Raw genomic sequence first — 21,965 nt, 5'->3', positions numbered from 1 at the left:
TCTAAAAGCAAGCTATTAATCTTAACATGTTCATAATGTGTTCTGTATTCCACAACATTTATGTAAAAAAAAAAAAAAAAAGGGAAGAAAACTAGAAAAAGGGCATAAATGTTTTGGCCGGGGAGTCTCACAAAGGCAAGGTCAGCGAACTTGCCGGATGCCACTCAGCTCTGGGCCGAGGGCCCCTTCTTGTTTTGTAGCTTCTCATTTGGTCTCGTTTTTTTTGTGTGCAGGGCGAGATGAGCATAGCCTACTTAAGAATTTCCCATTCACTGAATATTAAAACAGATGTGCAGTTATAATAGTCATTTCATGCCAAAGTTAGTTGGTTGTTGTTTGACAAAGCTTCTCAGTTTTAGGCAAGTGCACCTACCGGCAACCTCTGGCGGTTAAAAGTGAAGGGTATGTGAAAGTGCATAAAACTGCAGTTCCCCTTCATCCGATAGGGGCTGGCTCAAAAAACAGAGCGAATCCCCATAGACTTCCATGTTAAAAATGCCAACTTCACAGCAGAAATAAACATGTTTACAGCCTGGTACAGAAATCATTTTTCGGTTTAATAGGTCAGGTTTACCTTCATGACAAATGTTGGGGAAGTGAATTTTTTTTCTAACTCGCCGGTTTAAATGTAATTTAATCTTGAAGCTTGGCATATTTAGGGGTGTGCCCTTTTGATTGACAGGTACTCGATCTCCCACTTCAAGTAAGAAGAACGTAGAACAACCGTGGTTTTTAGCCGGTTAACAACGTGACTTAACTTTAGCCCGCTTACCTCCGTTAGCTGGTTAGCTCTTGTTATCTCTTGTTATCCCCGGGTTAGCTTGGTTAGCTGTTATTTAAAGGGCAGCTCCTCCCTCCCTCCCACTCAGCTTGACCTCTTGGCCCATATTTGTATTTTCTGGGTGAGACGACACGCATGCCCCTGCCAAGATGGCGATGGTAGGAACTGCCCACAGAGTTTCAATTCAGCTCTTGGGAGACCATTTGGGAATGTGATGGAGGCTCAGTTAATCTTTTTATATACAGTCTATGTTGTCTACACATGGCATCTTCCTTATTCATGGAGAAATATTAAAGACGAGTCTCATCAACATCTCCCATTATTTTTCATGATTTGCTGTGAACTAAACTGTTGTTGGGGCGGGGGGTGTTTCTTCTTAAACCCCTTCCTGATGTGTCAGTGTTTTTGTGGTAAGTGATGAACTCTCTTCGGATGAGACCAGAGGGCGTGAGTTTTCTTGTCCATTGTTGACCAGGATTTGCTGTACAAACCACAGCAGGAGGTAATGTATTACACATTTGTTTTTTTAGCTGGAATCCTCCATTAAATTGACAAGAGTCTACACAAATATTAATGTACAACAAGGAAACAGAGTTGTGTTACACAATTATTTTTCTAGCTGTTAGGTAATTTATCATGGTGTTTGGACAGTGTCCATGTCAAACCTGAGGGGGGATCTCTGCTCGTTATCCGAGTCCTGTCACACACACTCAACCCTCTGGTGTGTTTATCCTCTGATTTTATTCAAACATAGGTTCATTTGATTAGCCTCCATAAAAAGAACCAACTCCACAGCATTCTGTCAGCACTGGAGAATTTTTTGGCTGCATCCATTTATTTTCTTTAACTAATCACTGCAATCTTTGATGTCACTCATTCCCACTAAAGTAAATGCTTCTTTTGTGTTGCATGACCAAAATCTTTATCAGAATGAATCATTTTCACCTGGATTTTTTTTCTGTTTTTCTTAAAAGTAACATCCAGATAGCTATTAAACATAAATGTATGCTATATATGGCATCAACACCTTCCTAAAGTACAGTGTTCCAAAAGAAATGTAAGGCTTTATGAGGCAAAAAAACAAAGACAAAACATGACATCACTATATCATTGATTAATGAGGCAGAAGTTAAAATAATGATGTAATGCAGCACTGAGGTTCCACAAGGGACTGTTTTAGCTCCCTTTCCTTTCTACACATCAGACTTTAGATACAACGCAGAATCCTGCTGCATACTGAAGAATTTAGATGATACAGCTGTTGTGGCATGTGTGAGTGGGTGACAGGAGGGGGAGTATAAGGACCTTGTGGAGACCTTCTTCAAACGGACTAAAAAGAACAGGCTTCTCCTGAACACCACCAAGACTAAGGAGCAGGTTGGGAATTTCAGCAGACATAAAACACCTAGCCAGCCAGTCTGCATTGATGGGGAGGACACACTGTCATGGCAAGTATACTTTTCTATGCTGTTGTCTCCTACAGACAAGGACTGTAGACATCTGGATAAATGAAATAAAAAGGCCAGTTCTGTGCTGGGCAGGGAGCTGGACCCTATTAGAACTGTGTTGGAACAGCTGATGAAGAAACCGCAGGGCATTATGGACAATATTAAACACCCCCATTCAACTCTAAGTTATGTAAATAGATTTAATTAAATTAAGTTCTATAGATGTCTATATAAGGTTTATACACTACTCACAAAAAGTTAGGGATATTTGGCTTTCAGGTGAAATTGATGGAAAATGCAATATGTTCATGCTACAGTGATATAATATCATAAAAGTAAGACATTTAAGTAGAAGGATGCACTACTGATTTCCTCATCTCAAAAATTCATTCAACACAAAAGGTAACAACAATGGTAGTTACACCACAACAAAAAATTTGAACGTCTCAATATCTGGTCATGTGCCCTTGAGCATCAATTACAGCTTGACAACGACGTCTCATGCTGTTCACAAGGCAACTTATTGCCTGCTGAGGCATGGCATCCCACTCTTCTTGAAGGGCAGCCCTGAGGTCATTGAGGTACTGGGGTGCAGGGTTTCGAGCCTCTACACGATGGCTCAGCTGATCCCACAGGTTTTCAATGGGATTCAGGTCTGGAGAGAGTGCAGGCCATTCCATTTGAGGTACACCAGTCTCCAACAGCCGTTCCCTGATGATGCGGCCTCGATGAGCAGGAGCATTGTTGTCCATGAAGATGAAATTAGGCCTGTGCTGTTCATGTAGGGGCACAATCACTGGATTAATGATGTTATTCAGGTAGTATGGGCTTGTCACTGTACCATTCACAAAGTGTAGGGCAGTTCTGTACCAAGTGGACACCCCTGCCCACACTGTAACACCGCCACCACCAAAAGCTCGCCTGGTGACAACAGTGGCTGATGCATAGCGCTCTCCCTGACGTCTCCAACATCGTTGCCGGCCATCATTTCTGCTCAGTGTGAATCGACTTTCATTAGAGAACAGCACTGAGGCCCACTGGTTCCTCGTCCAGCGTAAACGCTCCCTGGCCTATGCAAGACGATGATGCCTGTGCCTGGTGGTGTGGTCAGGTACCCGTGCAGGTCGTCTAGCACACAGACCACGCTGATGGAAACGGTTTCGAATGGTCTGACGTGACACTTGGGTGCCTCTCACCTCTCTTAAACATGCCTGGAGTTGAGTGGCCTTCATCATCCGGTTTCTCAGGGCAGTGTTCACAATGTAGCGGTCATCAGCACGGGATGTGGCCAAAGGACGTCCACTTCTAGGCCTTTCTGTGACTCTTCCAGTCTCTCGATATCTCTGTTGCAACCTGCTGATGACACTCTGTGACACTCCAAGCTCAGTGGCCACTTCTGTCTGAGAACGTCCTGTTTGAAGCATCGCAATGGCAAGGGACTGTTGTTCCATTGTTAGGTGTCGTCTTGGTCTCATGATGTCAAAATGTGAACAGCATGATGAAAACACAACTGTTTAAACACCAGCTCTAATTGAACCAGGACATTTATTGGTCAATTCAAGGATCACACACCTGCCGTGATTTTTGCCGTTAAGCTCCTTGTTAGAGAACAGCAACTTGTGCAAAATTTATTGAAACATTTAACAGTTGGACATGTGCATTTAAAAGCTTAGAGAAGATCACATTAAGTTCACCTGTACAGGTTTGAATGCATTTTAGGCTTGTTGTGAAATTTCACCCAAAAGCTGAATATCCCTAACTTTTTGTGAATAGTGTATATTCTAGAGACGATGAGTTCTTTACATTTTTTCATAAACATGTATGGAGGTGACCATACATACTAACTGATTTCACTTTGCGGCTCATTTGCCTGTGTTGTTGCAGTGTGCTGTACCGTCCAGAGACGACCCATTCCTGCTGCTTGCACAGGCTGTTTATAAGTACAAACTGGCTTTGCCACATCCAGATGTTCCATAGCATCTTCCTCCTTGATGTTTCTCCTCCCCTGCTCCCTGTGTGCCATGTTTTAATTGAAAACAGCGGCATTGCTGACATTTAGAGTGAACTCTGTTATGCACTCTGCCAAAGTCCGCCTTTCCTTCCTTAGTTGTCAGGGTTTTTGACTCCTCCTGTCTCAAACGTCAACTCAAATTATGCATCTTATCAAGATGCACTGGAAATGTCTGAATTGTGTATCTTTACAGCTGTGAGGGCTGTGTGCACAGTCCTGGTCTCAAAAGAAAGATGAGGCAGACAACATTTACCTGGAATACATTAGAAAGTATAAATAGTAATCTCCTCCTAAAAGAAAATCAGAGATCAGCAGCATAATTAATCTAGGATTGAGTAAAGTAATGTCCGATGAGGAACTGTTTAAAAGTAGAAGCTAATAAAAGTGAACTGGAGTGAAGTGTTATGCTGGTGTTAGCAGCTCATGTTGCTAATGGACCCCTCTTTCAGTCATCAGTCAGGAGAACAAAGAGATGCATTTTAGAAACAGCACAATGACCCAAACAAAGTGAACCTCAACATTGTTTATCAGAGGAAGGAACTTCACTATAAAGCCCCATTTATCTAATAAACCCTGGGGAATTCATGAATCCCTACAAACAAATTACAGTAATAGAAGAACAAATTAACAGGGTTTTTTTTTTATTTATTATTTGACCATAAAACAGCAAAAGCTAAACAATTTTGGTACTCTTTGGCTGCTAACTTGCTGAATGTTTTTGACACACATTGATTAGACAGACATCTTTATAAACAGCAGTGTTTGCATTCAACTGGAGAAACTCTAAAGTGGACATATATATTCTCATTTTTTCTAATGTTGCCTTATAATTGCTTGAAGCTTGCATTTTGAGTCTTTTAGCTGAGCTTGTCTGTCATTTCAATATGCTACATGTCAGGATTGCTACTTCTTAGTGTGTTCATTTTATACTGTAGTATCTCATGCTGCTCCTTATACAGGGAACTACTGTCCAGAAATGTTCTACATAACAGTAGACTTTCTTTTTAAGGTAAAAGTAATGTCCATTATTGTTGTTGGGACCACAGTAAGCCTCCATAGTTTTACAGTGTTTATGAAATCCAACTTACAATAAATACTTGAAAAACTTGCTATTGATGGCAAAATAATGCTAGAAAAAGCAAAATTGAAAAAAGAGCTGATATATGGAAAAAGTGCAGACACAGACTGTTTAATGAAACAGATGGTAAGCTGGTAAGGGGTCTGCTGTTTCAACTTTTCATAAATATTACTGTCTGAACAGTGCGCATTTCTGCTCTGCTTTTGTATTCGAACATAACTTGACACCAGCTTTGAGGGATTTGATTTATGCTTCGGCAAGCTGTAATCTTCTTGACAATGCTGCATGAAACTGTGGCAAACCACAAAGTTCAAGTCTGGTGTGAATGTAGTTAAGACAACATGGCGTCCGTTCCATCAGATCCTGAGTCTTAACATCTGCGTTACATCCTGAATGTGGAGCTGTATACTTATGCATCCGGCCTCCATTAAACATGCCTTCAGTAGCAACAGGATATTTAAGTAAGACATAGAAAGCGGCTGCACGACAATTGATGTAGTCGGAGATGAGTAGAAGCAGCTGAGTGGTTTCATGGATGACAGCAGCTGCCAACAGTGTGTCACAGTAACCTCTGACCTCTGTGAGTGGACACTCACGGGAAGGTATCACAAAAAACAAATCTGACCCTACAGTCAATGTTTTGTTCCTTTTTGTACACAGTTGTGAGTCACAGGTGCAGGTTTGGATCGGTGAATGTTTTTGCCAGCATCATGTAGCTGAACGGATTGACTGAATGATTCCATTCAGTCCGTGCATCCTTAGAAGGGGAATCCAACGCTGCACACAGCTACCTCATTTCTGCTCAGCCTTTTCCGAGACCCAATACTGCCGGAAAGCCTGGAAACTGGGAAAGAAACATCACTTTTCCTCTTCGACTGAGAGGAATTTGGCACAACGTTGATGGTTTTTGCAGGATTGGCTTACTCATGGCTTGTCTGTCTTTTCTCTTTCTAAAGCAGGAATGTAGGTTAGTGAATTGATTATGGCTAAAATGTCGTATCTAGGTCCCCATTACAGTGTGACTGGGAGAAGTGGGACACAATTAGTACAACTCTGGTCCAGTCTGACCATGTGGTTGTTATATTATTAAAACTTATTGGTTAACTATCTGTAATAACCACAAGCCCTTTACAAGCAAGCTTTCTATTTTTTTTTTTTTCATTTGTTTATCTTGCAGCTATTTGAAAAAGCCTCTACACAGTGTTGTGTAGAGGATATGTTCCTTTGTGTGCATTAGGCTCCAGGAGTTCCAGCTCAGTCCCCATCACAGAGACTGGCTTCCTGATTTTAATTTTGATTCTCAAAAGATCATTTGAACAAAACCTCACTGTTCACAGTTCGATTTCCCATTGGGACATATATACCTTAAACCAGGCATGTTCAAGTTGTAGTTCTGACTACTTGTGCAGGATGTACCCTGTCTCTTGCGTAGCAGCTTCTGGGATGCTCAGAGCATTGTGATGCAGCACTGTTATCAGAAAAGAGATGGGTGGATCTTTTAAAGAATACTATTACAACTTACAACACTGACTAAATGAAAGTGCAGTCAGTTTTATCTTATTTAGATCTCACTCTACTGACATGCAAACAACGTTTTCTGATTACCTCGACATGAATAATCTCATATTAGTTGAATGGAATTATGAAAATAAACATCACTGACTCAGTTTTACTCTCTGTATGTCTGTCGGTTTTACAATCTAGGAACACATATTGCTGCCTTATGACATGTCCTCTGCAATTCCCTCACCATTATATGGACACTAAATTTGATACTAATTCCAAATTTGAAATCAGTCCAGATAAATGTACTGGACATCATTACCCTGGCAAGAATCTGTCAATGGTAGAAACCCAGGTCATGATACATGTGATACATGATCTGTGTACCTTCTGAGAAAGACTCAGCAAAAATTGGAATTTGGCCACTGGAGTGATAAAGAAATGTTGCTTAGTGATCAGACTCCAGTTTGATGTAATGCATCACATGTTGGTTACACAAATGGATGTTACCAACCTTAACATGGTTTGAGGCAAAGCTGAAGTTTTCACTGTCCACTTCTCACCCTCCCTAAAACCAAGCAAGCTGTGATGACAATGCAAGTTGCTCAACCACAAGGGGATACCTCTGACCATCTTAGTCACTCCTCAACACCTCAGTGCTGCTAGGATGCATCCACTCTGGAAACTTCCTTCCTCAGATCTAAGTTGTATTTTCCAGACAGCTGCCGACCTCATGGAAACACACCGGAATGGATCCTAATGGGAGCCAGATGAGCTCAAATTCCACAACAATAATTATCATGCTGCATTAGACAGCTTTTACTGTATACACTTAAACACAATGGCATCTGCTGCAGTTTGGGGGCGGATGTTAGCCCAGGGGAGTTACTATGACAACTTGTAAATGTCTGTTACAGGAACTACTGTTTGACCCGCGCAGTAGTTCCTGTAACAGATGTTTACAAGTTGTCATGGTAACCTAAGACCTTATAGTAGCTTGTGCTTAAGACCCATATCATATTTTTTGCTTCATGGCAACAGCTAGAAGACCACCCTAGTGTAGGTATAGTAGGTACTTGAGAGAAAATGATTTAGATTAAAAGGTCTGTCCCACTTTCTCCAGTAAAAATAATTCTTCAGTCTGGTGGTCTTGTTTCAACATCGATGCTGGAAGCAAAACAACTAGGCACAGAAGTAATCTGTTGGCTGCTGCATCCATTCCCATCAGGTGTGTGAGTTCAGTGAGTAACTTTAGGGGATTCGCATAATAAACATTACGGGTCTTCTGAGGCTCTCTAAATCCGTAGGCAGGGTTTGATGTGGTCAGGCTGCCTTTGGTCCCACTGCAGTCAGACTCTTCAAATGGGATTCTGAGTCGGGGGTCCCCCTGCTCACAACGTCTGCCTAAACCATCGGGCCTCATGTCTTTCCCTTGATGTGGCAAGTTTGAGTGGCCATAATAAAAATTAAGAGATCATAAATGCAGGATGGATGTACCATGTGTTTTGTTTTAAACTGACTTTGCTCCCAACAAGACGTTTAACACTTGTTGCTCAGCAACTAAAGCACTATACCGCGCGACAAGCTTGTAATTGGCTATAGCTCGTCTTTGTGTTCTTGTTGTTACTTCATTCAGACCTCCACTGGTGTAATCACAGACCTAAGAACTAACGGTCTTTACAGGAGCAAAGACTAGACTCTGAGGTTCTGGTTAAGGTATAAAATACGATTTGGGAAAGGTTTAGGCCGGAAACAAGCTGTGTTGAGGTAAAGGTTTCGGAATTAAAGCAAAACTTTATTTAATCAATTGATACTCTGGTATTTTGGATCAACTGAAGGATTTTTAGGGAATTATTTGGACACCACAGTAAACCATTCCTGAAGTCTGACAGAAATATGATGAATGGCTTAACCAGTATTATCAGGCCCAGTCTAGGACAGAAATGCTCCTGATTTTGGCAGTTTTATGCTGACAAAGACTATTACAAAGACCAAAATGTCAATATGGAAAATATGGCAAAATTAGTAAAAACAAATTACCCTGATCTCCTATATTTTTTTTTATCATTTAGCAAAACTGAAAATTTTTGTCTATACCTGCTTTATCTAATTGTGTGTGTGTGTGTGGGGGGAGGGGTTGTGAAGGTTATGGAGCCAGTTCCCATTATCTGGTGAGAGGCAGGGGGCATCCTGGACAAGTTGCCAGTCCATCACTGAATCAATATTTGAAATACTCATTGCTCCTCATGCTTCAGTAGTTTGTAGAATCACCCTTTTTTGCACAACCTGACTTTGTGGTGACTTGCTGTTCAGCATCCATCTTTAAGGTTTTCCACTTCTAAATAATCCTTCACTGAAGAATGACGGACGTCATATTGTTAAGAAATGCTCGTATGATCCTTTTCAGATTGATGCTCTGCAAAAACATCTTTTCTCACATCATTGCTGATGTCTTTCCTCCTTGCCATTGTGTTGATACATGCCTAATACAACCAGCTGTTGGTCATCAGTCTATTGTTTCCTTAGTATGAAATCTACCCTGATTCCTTCCTTAATAGCTAACCATAACATGTATATCATTCCCACTACTTCCAGCTTCCCCATGTTTTATAATTTACTTCTTCGACTCCTGCCTCTCTCTAGATACATTTTGTTACCCTGCTCCTGCAGCGCTCCTTATGTTTTTTAATCTTTTCATAACTGTTAACTCTTCTTTTGCATCTACTGCCTCCTGGATTTGTTTGCATTTGGGTCCTGCTCCATTTCTTCAAGGAATGATCGGCCAAGACTGGACTCAAAAGCTGAGCACATCACTCCTTTAGGCTTCTTCTTTTTTTTTTTTTTTTTTAAATCAGGAAGCCATTAAAAGCACCAGTTATCAGCTGAAAGCAGTCTCTGAGCAGCCTCACAAGGGACTTCCAGGAGGAGCTAAGGCTCCAGGCTGGCCCCTCCAGCTGCCACACACCCTGATTCTCTGGTCTCTAAGAAGGTCTGAGACCCCTCTGATGTTTTCCTGATGCTGCAGCTAATGTTTTGATCTCCTGCCCCAGTGCAATGCCCTCAACCAGTCTCTGAGGGGTCCACCGTGAAACAGCAAAACTCCTGTTAAGGTTTTTGTTGCAATCTCTGTCAAGGTCTTTGACTCCAGTCCTGCACCACAAAGAAAACATGTGACAATGTATGTGGATTTGGTATTCTATACCTATCCCAGTATTTGCTGGTGGAAGTGGAAAAAAAGTGTTCTGACTCATCACGGACCTGTTGGCCCCACCTGTCTCCGGGTCCCAGAGGAGCTATGTAAAAAGACCAGTATTGGTTAAAATCAGAATCACATGGACCATCAATTTGGACATAAAGTATGCCAAATATGTAATAAAATAAATAAATAATTGGTACTCTTATCAGGTAAATATGACTTATACCAGTGTGGAGCAGTACCCTTGGTTCTGATATGTACAAGTCTTGGTAAGAGGGTATTGTGGTATGGCATTGAATTAATCTCTGAGATCAAAGAGAACCTGCATGGACAAAGAGAAGCAACAAGGATGTGATTTGTTAAGCTGTACACAATGAATGGAAGTTAATGCAATTTTCTGATAAGGATAGAGGTACTAGAGTTTGTGTGTGTCCCTGTATGTGTCCCACAGTGTCTTGGCTTTTTAAATTGAACTTTCACACAATTTCTATGTAGTTTATTCCTCAAGTTGACCATGAACACAATCATTTATTGCCTTCCAGAACAAAATAACTAGTCTTATAAAGCCAAGAGGGGTTTTGTTATACTGCAGAGTTAAGTTGTGGAGGTAAACACGTTTTTGCTGCAATATTTATTTAGTTAATTACAGTTGATAGAAATACTGTATGTTTCATGAATCTGCAGCAGTAGACGCTTACCTGCTGATCAAATAACTGATTAACTGACTTTGTATTTGATGAAAGATCTGTTGAGTTTTTTTCATCTCTGATCTTTTTAGTAAACCAGCCTTGTATTTGTGAAATGTTCCCCATTTGTCATCTTAAAGGGCCTTTTACAAGGTTTTCCGGTGGATACAGCTTTGGTCTCTAAATTTACAGATAATTAATTTCAGATGAAAGTTTTCAGGGCTGGAATGTCACATGGAAGCATGATTCACCTCAGAGACTGACCTGAGCAATAAACTTGCTTCCCTCAAACAGTCATAGAGAGGTGGTTTGGGTGAGTGGGTAGGTTTCCCTGAAGTATTTCCATCGTCTGCCAGATCTTCATTTTTGCTACATTTACTGAAAATGAAGGGAGCCTGCCTGTTCTTAAAGAAAACCTAGACTGGTGAAATCACCCGCCATATAATTAGCTTTTTCAACATGTGACTTCTTAACATCTTTACCACACTGGATGCCTTTAACAGATTTCTGCTTGGAGTAAAAGGCTGAGAGTTGCTCAACTCAGATGAAACAAAGCTGACGTATTGAGAGAAAACCTGCCACATCTGAGAGCTAATGGAGGCTAATCTTTGCCAAGGTTTTTAAATGGCGGAAACTTGATTGGTGAACAGTCTTGTTCAGGATATCATTTTCTGTTAAACATGTCTTATCCATAAAATAGACTTCCTAATGGCATCTTTTGCTGTTTTTTTTTCTTTCTTTTTTTTTGTCTGAATGCCTTTTAAGTCCAATTCAAAAGAAGTAAACTGTTTTTTATTAATGTAAAAGCCTGGAAGAGTAAGTGATGGCATCGACTTGACAGTATCTTTGCTGACATCTTTACAGATGATTTTCAGACATAACCTTTTTTTAAATGTTTCTGAAAACACTGTCAGACCCTGTAGGACATTTTTGCCTTCTTTAATATTTGGATATCAGTAATCGTTACTTTTTGAGGTCAATGAATCAACTGGAAATCTGCCATCATCACCACACTGATGGCAATGACTGGAAGGAACATGTCCAGACAGAGTAGGAGGCTACTACCCCATCCACCCAAAACACTCACTCCGGCAGACAAACAGGCATCCACCCTGCTGAGGCACTTCTAACTTACTTGTTAAACCAAAGGCATGCTATCATGCGTCATGTGACGCATACATGTAGCTGCTCTAAACTGTGAACTTCTGACAGGTTCCCTACTTCCTGCTGTCTCGCCAAAAACCAAAACCATCAATCTCATTCAGATGTTGCTGATTAAATCATCTTAGCTCTGCTTATTATGGCAGTTAACACAAAGTTGAATCTCCAAAACCTCCTTAAACTAAAGGGAGTGAAAAAGCAGATGTTGGATTGTGTTGATTTGTGAAACTGGCTCAAATATTACCCAAATACCAACATGCACACATTTAAACCGAGAATTTCCCCAGGTGGTGGTCTATAAAAATCCCCTTTGTGATGTGAATTTACATCATCCTCTACATGTCTTAGAACCCCAGCAGGAGAGTTTCAAAAGCTACCTATGGTTTTTTCTTCAATGCTCTTTGCAAGTTTTCATCTAGAAACGTCTAGAATAGGGGTGCTCAAGTTCGATCCTCGAGATCTACCATCCTGCAACTGTTAGATGCAACCCTTCTTCAACATACCTGAATCAAATGAATGGCTTGTTACCATGCATCTGTAGAGCCTGATGACATGGTGAAGAAGGAATTATATATGATTCCGGTGTGTTGGACAAGGGTTGCATTTAAAAGCTGCAGGATCTTGAGGCCCGAACATGGGCTTTTCTGCTGTGGAAGCTTCATTAAGTCAGGCAGAATCATGTGCTATGAGAGCTAATTAGTAATTATTGACAGTCTTCAATAGAATTGTAAAATTTTGCCTAGTTCTGTATCTCAACTGCGATTTAGGGAATATTGACCTATGATTGCCTTCAAAGCTTTTATTGGCAACAAGAGCGGCTTCAGCTCAGGTTTTTAATTTGGGGTTCATGAAGAAGACTGTGCCATAGTAGAAATATTTTAGTCTTAAATGTGATATTTTTCTGTTATATTCTTTTCTACAGTCATTTAGCAGATGCTTTTATCCAAAGCGTCTTACATACACGCTCATACTACAATAGGCACATCGGGGGGGGGGGGGGGGGGGGGCAACTTAGGGTTCAGTGTTTTGCCCAATGACACTCCGGCACATAGTCAGGGGAAGCCTGGAATCAAACTCCCAACATGATATTTGTGCTGCATAACCAAGCAGTTTGATCTCTAATCTTAAAGAACTGTTATTTAGTACAGTGTTTTTCAACCACTGTGCCGTGGCACACTAGTGTGCCATGAGAGATCATCAGGTGTGCCATGAAAAAATGATCCAATTGCACCTAATTGGTCTAAAATGTAAAGGAAAAAAATCACAAAATTCCCTTATCTTGTGTTTATCTAATGGCTATGTAAGACTCTTTGATAAGATAGACTTTAAATTCCTAATATCGGCTTCTTTTTTTTAACTATGGTTTGTGCCTTGTGACTTTTTCCGTGGAAAAAGTGTACCTTGGCTCAAAAAAAGCTTAAAAAACACTAATTTGGTAAACTGAAACAAGAAGAGACCTTTTTAAATAATTTGTATTGTCACCAAGACAACCAGCAAAATTTCTTTCATTAAGATGATGGTGGCCTAGTAAAAACACACTTCAGACCCAACCAGGAAAGCGTTGAGGTATTAACTGAATGTAGCCCAGACAGTAAACTATTGTTATTTTTGACTGAAAGTGCTGCACTCAGTTATCTGTTTACATGGTCTGTAATATTAACCTCACTCTTTGTACTTTGTTCCTCTTCCGCAATTTAGAATTCTGGAGAAACAGGAAACAGCAGTCGTGTATAATTATGTTTTAAATTAACTTGATTATCTCAAAACCAGTCATGAAACCATCCAACCTGGAAGCCATCCCAGTAGCTACCAGCCAAGAGACAGAGTACATCCTGGTCAGGTCACCAGTAATACTGAAACCACTTTGCTCTGAAAGGTGTATAAGAGACCTTTGTGGCTTTTGAAAAGAAACATTTGAGAAGGTTTGCTCCCATGTGGAAACACCCATGTAAGTCATATTTTCCTGAATATAGAGGATGCCTGTTCCTACACATATAAACAAACATTTGTCTTTTTGACCAGGGCCTTGTTGCTTTGAGTGGGCTCCCAGAATGCATCCATGCCCTATCTGGTTCAGACATGAAGAGAAGTTTGGCCGCAAAATAAACTTCCTCCCCTTTTGTGACAGCTCTCTAAAGCACGTACAATCTTTCAGTTCTACAATCCTGAAAACAGACAGCTGTGAAAGTAGTTTCAATAGTTATTTTCTAATCACAGAGTGGCTGTGATTAGAAAAAACTAAAACGCTTAACTTGTAAGTCTTATGTAAGGTGGTTTTGCAGCCTGAGTTATTAACAGCATGATGGGGAAAGTGCTTTTGCAACGGAAAAAGTCCCCTTTTAGATGACCCCTACCCTACCTCCCATTTACAATCCGTATCAGTAAATTTATCAAGGGGCGTTCAAACCACAGGAAGATTTGAAGTAATCTGTTGATGTTCTGTCCACTTCAGTTCTACAACTTATGAAACAAAACATGTTTGCAGTCTGTTTAGTTTATCCAAACCCATCCCAGTGAGATGTGGTCTTCCACCCAGCTTCCCCGAACTGCGTAATAAACCAACATTCTTCCAACTCCTACTCGTACGGGGCAGTTTCAAGTTTAGTGGGATGGTATGAGAGCCAAGGCCTCTCGGGACACTTCACATACACATTCAGATCATACGCAAAGGAAACAGTCGTCTGCTTTTAGTTGTGTCTCAGTTTGGTGGTTACAGCAGGTTTGTCTGGATAGTCAGAGCACAACATTTTGAATGTCCTTGCCGAGTATGACATCCTCAAAAGTCCACTTTAAGCATGATGTAATAGTCCTTTAACGCCCTTTTAAACACATTGAAATTAGTGTTTTATTCCAAAACAAACAAATGGAAAAGGCTTTAAACTATACAAAAGTTTACAGCAAAAATGCTTAAACTGACCGTCTACATCTGCATTTGCCAAACAACTGTTTTTGCTGTTTTTTTTAACATTTATTTTTATTCAGCATTGGTATTTCAGTGCATTTGTGAATTTGTGGAACTGTTTTGTTTGCATTGGCAAACCTCTTTTTTTTTTTCTTCTTCTTTTGCTTTGATTAACTACTCATGGACAAAGTTAGCTTTAGCATAAGCTATTAATTATTAAGCTATTAATTATTGACTTTAGTTTATGTATTTAGTACATACGGCATGTGACTGAAGAAATGCGTTGATATTAACATAATTTGAAGAACAAATGCTTTAATATAAATACCACACTTTGAGCAGGTTTGAGCAATAGCTCCCAAAACAAGTGCTAAATTGTTTTTATTTTTATCCCAGTAGTGTGACATGCAATTAATGATGTGATTGTGTTCCTGTCTGCAGGTGACAACTCCTTCCTTCCCTGTTGTAGTCAAGATGGGGCATGCACATGCTGGAATGGGAAAGGTACGTTCCTTAAAATATTAAAAAAGCCATGTAGAGATGTTATTATTTTACACACTGAAATGAATTATCTTTATACCTTAAAGAGGGACGATAGAACTTTTAGATTTTCTTAGAGATGAGTCCCCTAGCGATTGCTAATTCAGCCTCCATTTTGCATCCTACATGTGCTGTGAGCTCTCTCTAACCATTTAAGTCAGTCCGATGTTGACTCTTCTGTTATCTGTAGCTTTTGCCTTCAAAATCAGACTGATTTGAAGACCTGCAATATTCCAGATAACTATGGATCCACTGGTCTTTTTTGTTGCTCCAGTTTTTGTTTTGAAACACTTAATCACAATATGGAATATAATGCTAACTATCTCGTTGAGGATAAGAAAAGCTAGTTAAGTTTTTCACAATTAATAAATTTCTAGAGAAAGTAAACAACTTTTATTATTAATGACAGTCAGCACCAGACTTAAAACTTCAACACAAGAACCAGTTGATCATAACACACTCCCTCTTTTCTTGCTGCTCTATCTGACGGATGCTAAGGTGGCTAACAGAGGACTGTGCCAATCTGAATGCTGAGTTGGAAGCGTCATAACCTTGTGCCTGTTGGCACCGAGTCACACGCCAGCAACTGCATATCAAAACATTGGCTATTTCGAATGCACACATGGCTGATTCATCGAAGGAACCCATTAGTGGAGGAAGTGAGGAAAGATGGAGAGAAAGTGACAGAGCAAGAGATGAGACAGGAGTCTATCAGACCGCCTTTTGTTTGCTTGAGAGAGAGCAAACAGACTGGATGAGTGACAAATACTTCAGTAGGGGGTGCCAAAGTGCAAAAATGTGCCAAAGTTTCGTAGTCCGCTTCGAACAAATTTGTTGATATGCAGATAAGCCCCCAGGTTTGGATTTCCTCCTATAAAAGCTGAGACCATGTGCATTCACACAGACTTGTCTAGATTGCAGTTGTGCAAACCAAACATATAATCTGAACAGCTTTCACAATCCCAGGATCAGACAGGAGGTCTTCAATCCAAACGCCCACCTTTTGAAGCCCGTAAAGATTCGAATAAGACTCGAGGGCCAAATCATTATTTTAATCAGGCTGTATCGTGTGAAAACTGTTGTTTAGATTCTCTCTTGTGCAGCAGTTGTGTGATTACTACAAGCACTGATGAATGCAGATGAGAAAAAAACACCACCGATAAGATCCGAGTACAGTCCACGGCAATTATGTTTCATTAGGTTTTCATTAAAACTGTCACCATTTTTACATATTCTGGCTGGCTAACAAATTCAGCCATGATGGCTGTGAGGAAATCGCCACCTAATGTCTTTGGGGTCCTCTGATTACATAATGAGTAATGACCCATGAGCAGTTGTTTTTCCTTCAAATCTTATCTTGGATAAATGTGTGAAGTATTCATTTCATCCACCAACACCAAGTATTCATTTGTAGAAATGAAGTTGCACAGTAGCTGATGCATGATCAAGCCTAGCACTTAGCTTTCCTCCTCGTCATTTATTTCAATTCCCAGAGCAAGTCTGTCTGTCTGTTCCCTCGTCTGTCTGGCTGGGCTTGGTTTCTTGTTCAGGAGCCAGACATGCTATAGAATATCCCATAAGGCTGGAGAGGAACTGGAAGTCTCTTGTTGGTCAAGACCTTGTTTAACCCATTAGACGTCACAGAGCTGGGAGAGTTTAAACCAAAACTGGCTTCTTTCTTTTGTCCAGTACAACATTATAGCTTAAATGTGCCACATACAAAATTTTATCTTATGAGTTCATTCATTTTGTACCAGGCAGTTCCGAGTGCGAGAATAAAATATTCAACTGTAATACTCAGTAATACTTCTTGATAACCAACAAGTCGCATCTAGAAGTAATGAAACAAACATTTATGTATTTAAGATTATTATTGTGTCAACCTGGAGCCTCATAATTATAATGATGCCAGTATTTTTACCTGTCGGTTTAATCGTTTCTTCATTTTTTTCTCTAGTTTTCCATCATATTTTCCATTTAAAAATGGAAAAAGCTACATATGGCTTTGTTAGAAATGCTAGAAGAGGCAGCTTATCTGCTGAAGAAAAGAGCCAAATGACATGGATCAATGAAAAGAGCCGATTTCCTCTCACTGCTTCATCTCAGCCAATGTTTTCTAAAATATGCAAACCATTGATGGTGTAATATGTAGACCTAAATGGCCATTAATTCAAACTACTCGCAGTTGAAAGTGTTGTAGGAAGGTTGTGTGTCAGAGTATGAAGGTGTAAAATATCAAGCAGACAAAGAGACAAAAAAGTAAAAGGTACATTGTGTAAAAAATCAGAGGTCACTGACAGAAAATTTGAATATTCCCTTAAAAACTGTTTCCATTGGTATCTAATGACTTTACAGAGCTTTCATTCGTTTGGGGTGAGCCATTTAATCCTGCTTGCTGTGGGTCCACATATGTGGCAGATGCCATATATGTGCCTCCATTTTTACCAGCGTTTCTAAAACACAAACAGCTCTGTGTGTGTGTGTGTGTGTGTGTGTGTGTGTGTGTGTGTGTGTGTGTGTGTGTGTGTGTGTGTGTGTGTGTGTGTGTGTGTGTGTGGATTAGGAATCCTCTGACTGCAGGTTTTTGTGATAGGTGCTATAGCCCTGTTTGGAAAATGTAACACCTTAAAGGAGCATAGAAGATGACATTTTGTTGTGTGACATTTGAAAGAAGTAACCTAAATGAAGTCATTGTTGTGCACAAGACCACTGGATCCACTTGGAGATGAAAACATAGTCACTGTATGTCAGGAAGACCCACTGACAGCCAACTTGCATTCACAGCAGTGCTCCCATTTGTAGTCATTTCTATCCCCATATTTACCAGTAGATGTCAGGAATTCTCCCACACTGGAAACCATATTGTACAATTCTTGAAATGTGTTGTCAGACCTGTGTTTAGTTTAAATTTTATGGGACATTTGCTAACTTATGATTATAGAGTCATAAAACCAAGTTCATCCATCTGCTCATTCTTTCATCTGAGCTTCCATCCACTACTACTTATCAGAGGACGGGTCAGGAGGGCAGCAGCTTCAACAAAGAAACTCAACTCTTCATTTTACCTGCCACTTTTTCCAGCTCATCCAGCAGGTATCTGAGGTCTCCCTGAAGCCAGTAAAGGGACATGGTCCTTCAAGTGTCTCCTGGCTCACCTTGATGTGGCTCTATGTTGACCTTCACATTCTATCTCTAAAAGAGAGCCCAAACATCCTGCAGAGGAAGCTAATTTCACCCGCCTGTATCCACATTCTCGTTGTTTCAGTGGCCATCTACAGCTTCTGATTGGAGGAGAGGGATGGAATGTAAATGGACCCGTTAATCGAAAGCCTCTCCGCATTCCTGACTCAGAGAGGGCACTCCACCCTTTTGTTTTTGAGGACCAGAGTTTGACCATTGGAGGGGATCCTGCATTGGTCTAACTATGCAGAGGATTTTTGACCATCAGCTTCTGTATTTTTATTACATCATTTTGTCCTGTAACCAGGATGAGTTTTTTGAGTTTGTTGATAGTTTTTCACTTTCTCTGCTTTGCATTCATCATGGTTCATTTTCTCTGAGGCATTGGGTACTTCTCTGGAAGGGTCTGTGTGCTTAGAGTACAAAGCTGGGCCTTCTACTTCATATCAGGGTCTGCCTAAAAAGCCAATGTTTGGCCTGATTAACATCCCTTCATGCTATTTTTCTTTCAGTTTCTGCCTTCTTACTGTAAACAAGTAGGTTCACTTCTCAGATTTAGTAAATGGAAATGCAAAATCTTTCTCTCCCATGCACTGTCTGTGGACATGTGTGTGTGTGTGTCTGAAGTTTCTAAATCTGCTTTGCAAAGTGATTATTTGTTGTAACAGACATTCAGACATGGCATCAGCTGTATTCACTGCTTTTTCTACTTCTCCAATGTTAACAAAGCCAATTTCCGTCCCTTGAAAACTCCTGTCCCAAGTGGTCCAGGTGGTGGTTGAATATTCTAGATGCTTCAGTGTTTTAATCATCATCATTCCCTTAAACTAAGAATACACTGGGATACCCTTTAAGAAAGAAGAAGAGGAATAGTTATTCAAAATTCCTTGCATTTTCAACCTACCTGGTTGGATTTCCATTGGCATGGTTGACGTTTCCCAGGTTGATACAGGTTATCATCTGACTTTGACTTTATGGTTTTTTCAACTGAGTCAAGGAAAGAAAGTCATTTTCTTGACTGTTCCTGTGTCCCAACTCTGCAGTGCTGTCACCAAGATCTTCAAGTTATCAAAGTAAAATGAAGAGAAAACAAAGAGTTATCTTCTGAGAAACAGTGATGAAAATAAAGTTCAGCCACTAATATTTTATTATGCTTTTTGATATTCAAACTCTCCTTAACTTCCCCATTAACATGCTATAAGTGGGGGGTTCAAAACACTGTACTAAGCAGCCATTGTGGAAGATATATTGCATGATGCAAATGATATGTAATGGTAAAAGACAGGATTGGAAATGGAGTCATTTAGACTTATTGGAAAAGAAAAACTCCCTTTAGGCTTTGTAACTTTGCAGACCTTTAATAACCATAAAGCTGTATAACACAAGAGAGTAAAAAGGGAATCCTGCAGACATTTCAGATTTGGATTGTGTTCATTTATGTTCTCTGTTGGCTTGAATTAAATTCCCACTCAGCCCTTTGAGCTAATTTTACAAACTAAACGGTTTAGTAACATCTCTGTGTGTGAATGGCAACTATTTTCATCTCATGCTCCATCAAAATCAACCATCAAAGTTGCCCATCCTTCTTTAAGTAATAAAACTTTTACAGTTTTGGAAATGTTCTTGCTTTTACTCAGTTTTCCCTTGTTAGTTTTTCTACTGTTGGTTCTGTTGTTCATCTTCTTGTGGAAGGTTGCATCATCTTTAAAAGCTCATCTGGATTTCTTTGTTCCACCCAGACAATTTGTATTTCTCTGTCAGTGGTTTTAAGGAGTTTCTATGTGAAAGGGTGCCAAACACAATCCTTTATAAACACTCAGCTGAAGACCTCACAGATTTCTGCATGTGTGCTGCCTTCCCTTTTCATTTTAACGTGCCTTCAAAACCTCTTCTTTGAAGTGTATTACAAAGACCCAGGGAATCATTCTGGAGCGGTCCAACCCAGTTTGGATGAAGATTTACAATAAACTTATTTAGAACACAATAAAATGCACTCACCAGTCACTTTATTGTGGACACCTGTTGAACTGCTTGTTAACCCCATTTCACTGTTTTTAAGGTTAATTTTAATACATTTTACTTGTATTGACAGTTTTATAAGCTCATTCTTGTACTTGCTGGTTCTGTTGTAGCTCTGCAGCTCCTCCTGCCTGGGAAAAAAAGTTTACATTTAACAAATGAGGCATCAGATTTCCATATCGGGATATGAAACATTCTGGACAGTCGAGATGTAAAACTTTCTGCAAAGTTCAGGCGTGGCATTATTAGCTCATTTCTTCATTAAATTGAGCAATAATATAAATGCTAATGGGACTTTAATGTTAAAGCAAGATAAAAAGAGAACCAAAAGAAACAGCTTGTACTCTGTCCTAAATGCAGTATTGATGACTTGAGGTAACAATAAAGCAGGATATTCCTATTTGAGCTTAACCTTTAAATCCCTCACTAAAGTGCTGAGGATGTTTGTGAGTTTGTAACAATATAAGTTAATCAAATACATGTTCCAAAGTTAAAAAAAAAAAAAAGTAATTTTTTTTAAATATGTTGATGGGTTCTTCCAACACTGTTGTGAAGTGATTCATGATGCTTTGCTTGTAGGCTTCAGGTGTCGTCCCAGTCTAATTCTTTTCTTCTGCCCCTTCATGGACACCAGAAAGCACAAGTTTTCACTAAAAGAATTTTTACATATCATATGCTAATAAATGGTAAATATCCATAAAAACTTTTACTTTTTTAAAAAAAATTTTGTTGGCAAATAACAAATTCTTGTGATTAAAAGTTAAACTTTTCTTCCCAACTTTCATTGGTTGGGTCTTCAAGGGGTAAAGATTTGTGTAAAAAAAGAATATTGAGGAGTCAACTTGCTAAGATGTTGTTACCATAGTTACATGAAAAATCACTCAAGCCTTTAAATAAATGTAATTTAGGAAACCGGCTCCTATGAAAACAGTATTCACAAGAAAAACTAAATCATTAGAAATGTCAGAAATTAAGTCCTTCAGTCCCAAATAACACAAGGGCTTAATTTAAGATCTATCACAGATGCAAGTCTTTCCTTTTCATAAATAGGGGGCTTCTTTGTTTAAGTTTATCTAACGTTTCAGCCATTGGGATTTTTAACCCGCTTTGAAAATGCCTTTTAACTGTATATTGCAAACGTTTGGTAATGAAACTGGGCTGCATCGTCTTGTCAGAAGGCAGCATTGTAAAGCATGCTATTTATGCCTATAACACACTGAGCAAAAACCTGATATTAGACCCGTTTTTTTTTTTTTTAGTGGTAAAAACAACTGAATATTAAGATCACCCAAAAGTTGTATAGTCATTCAAAATAATCTGGAAACTTTCCAAATTTTTGTGCATTATCTCTGAAAAAAACACATCTCAGGTGGCTGTAAAAACCTTGTTGAATATTTTTCAGATTTAGCCATTCTACTTGAATTTTATGTAACAGACTTGTGTTGATTAGTTGCTACTGC

At 39.6% G+C, this 21,965-nt stretch overlaps 1 protein-coding gene across 1 annotated transcript in view; it reads left to right on the top strand.

Annotated features, from left to right (window-relative positions):
* syn3 (synapsin III) overlaps positions 1-21,965 on the top strand; it is a gene marked incomplete at both ends in the record, with an annotated part of 114,138 nt that overhangs the window by 79,018 nt on the left and 13,155 nt on the right. Inside the window, one exon of the mRNA XM_079263079.1 lies at positions 15,208-15,270. Coding sequence (XP_079119205.1) covers positions 15,208-15,270 — 63 coding nt within the window. The remainder of the gene's footprint in view (positions 1-15,207; positions 15,271-21,965) is intronic.

This window comes from Telmatherina bonti, assembly GCF_933228915.1.
Source record: "Telmatherina bonti genome assembly, chromosome: 23".
Taxonomy (NCBI): Eukaryota; Metazoa; Chordata; class Actinopteri; order Atheriniformes; family Telmatherinidae; genus Telmatherina; species Telmatherina bonti.
This window is presented reverse-complemented; position numbering and strand designations above follow the sequence as displayed.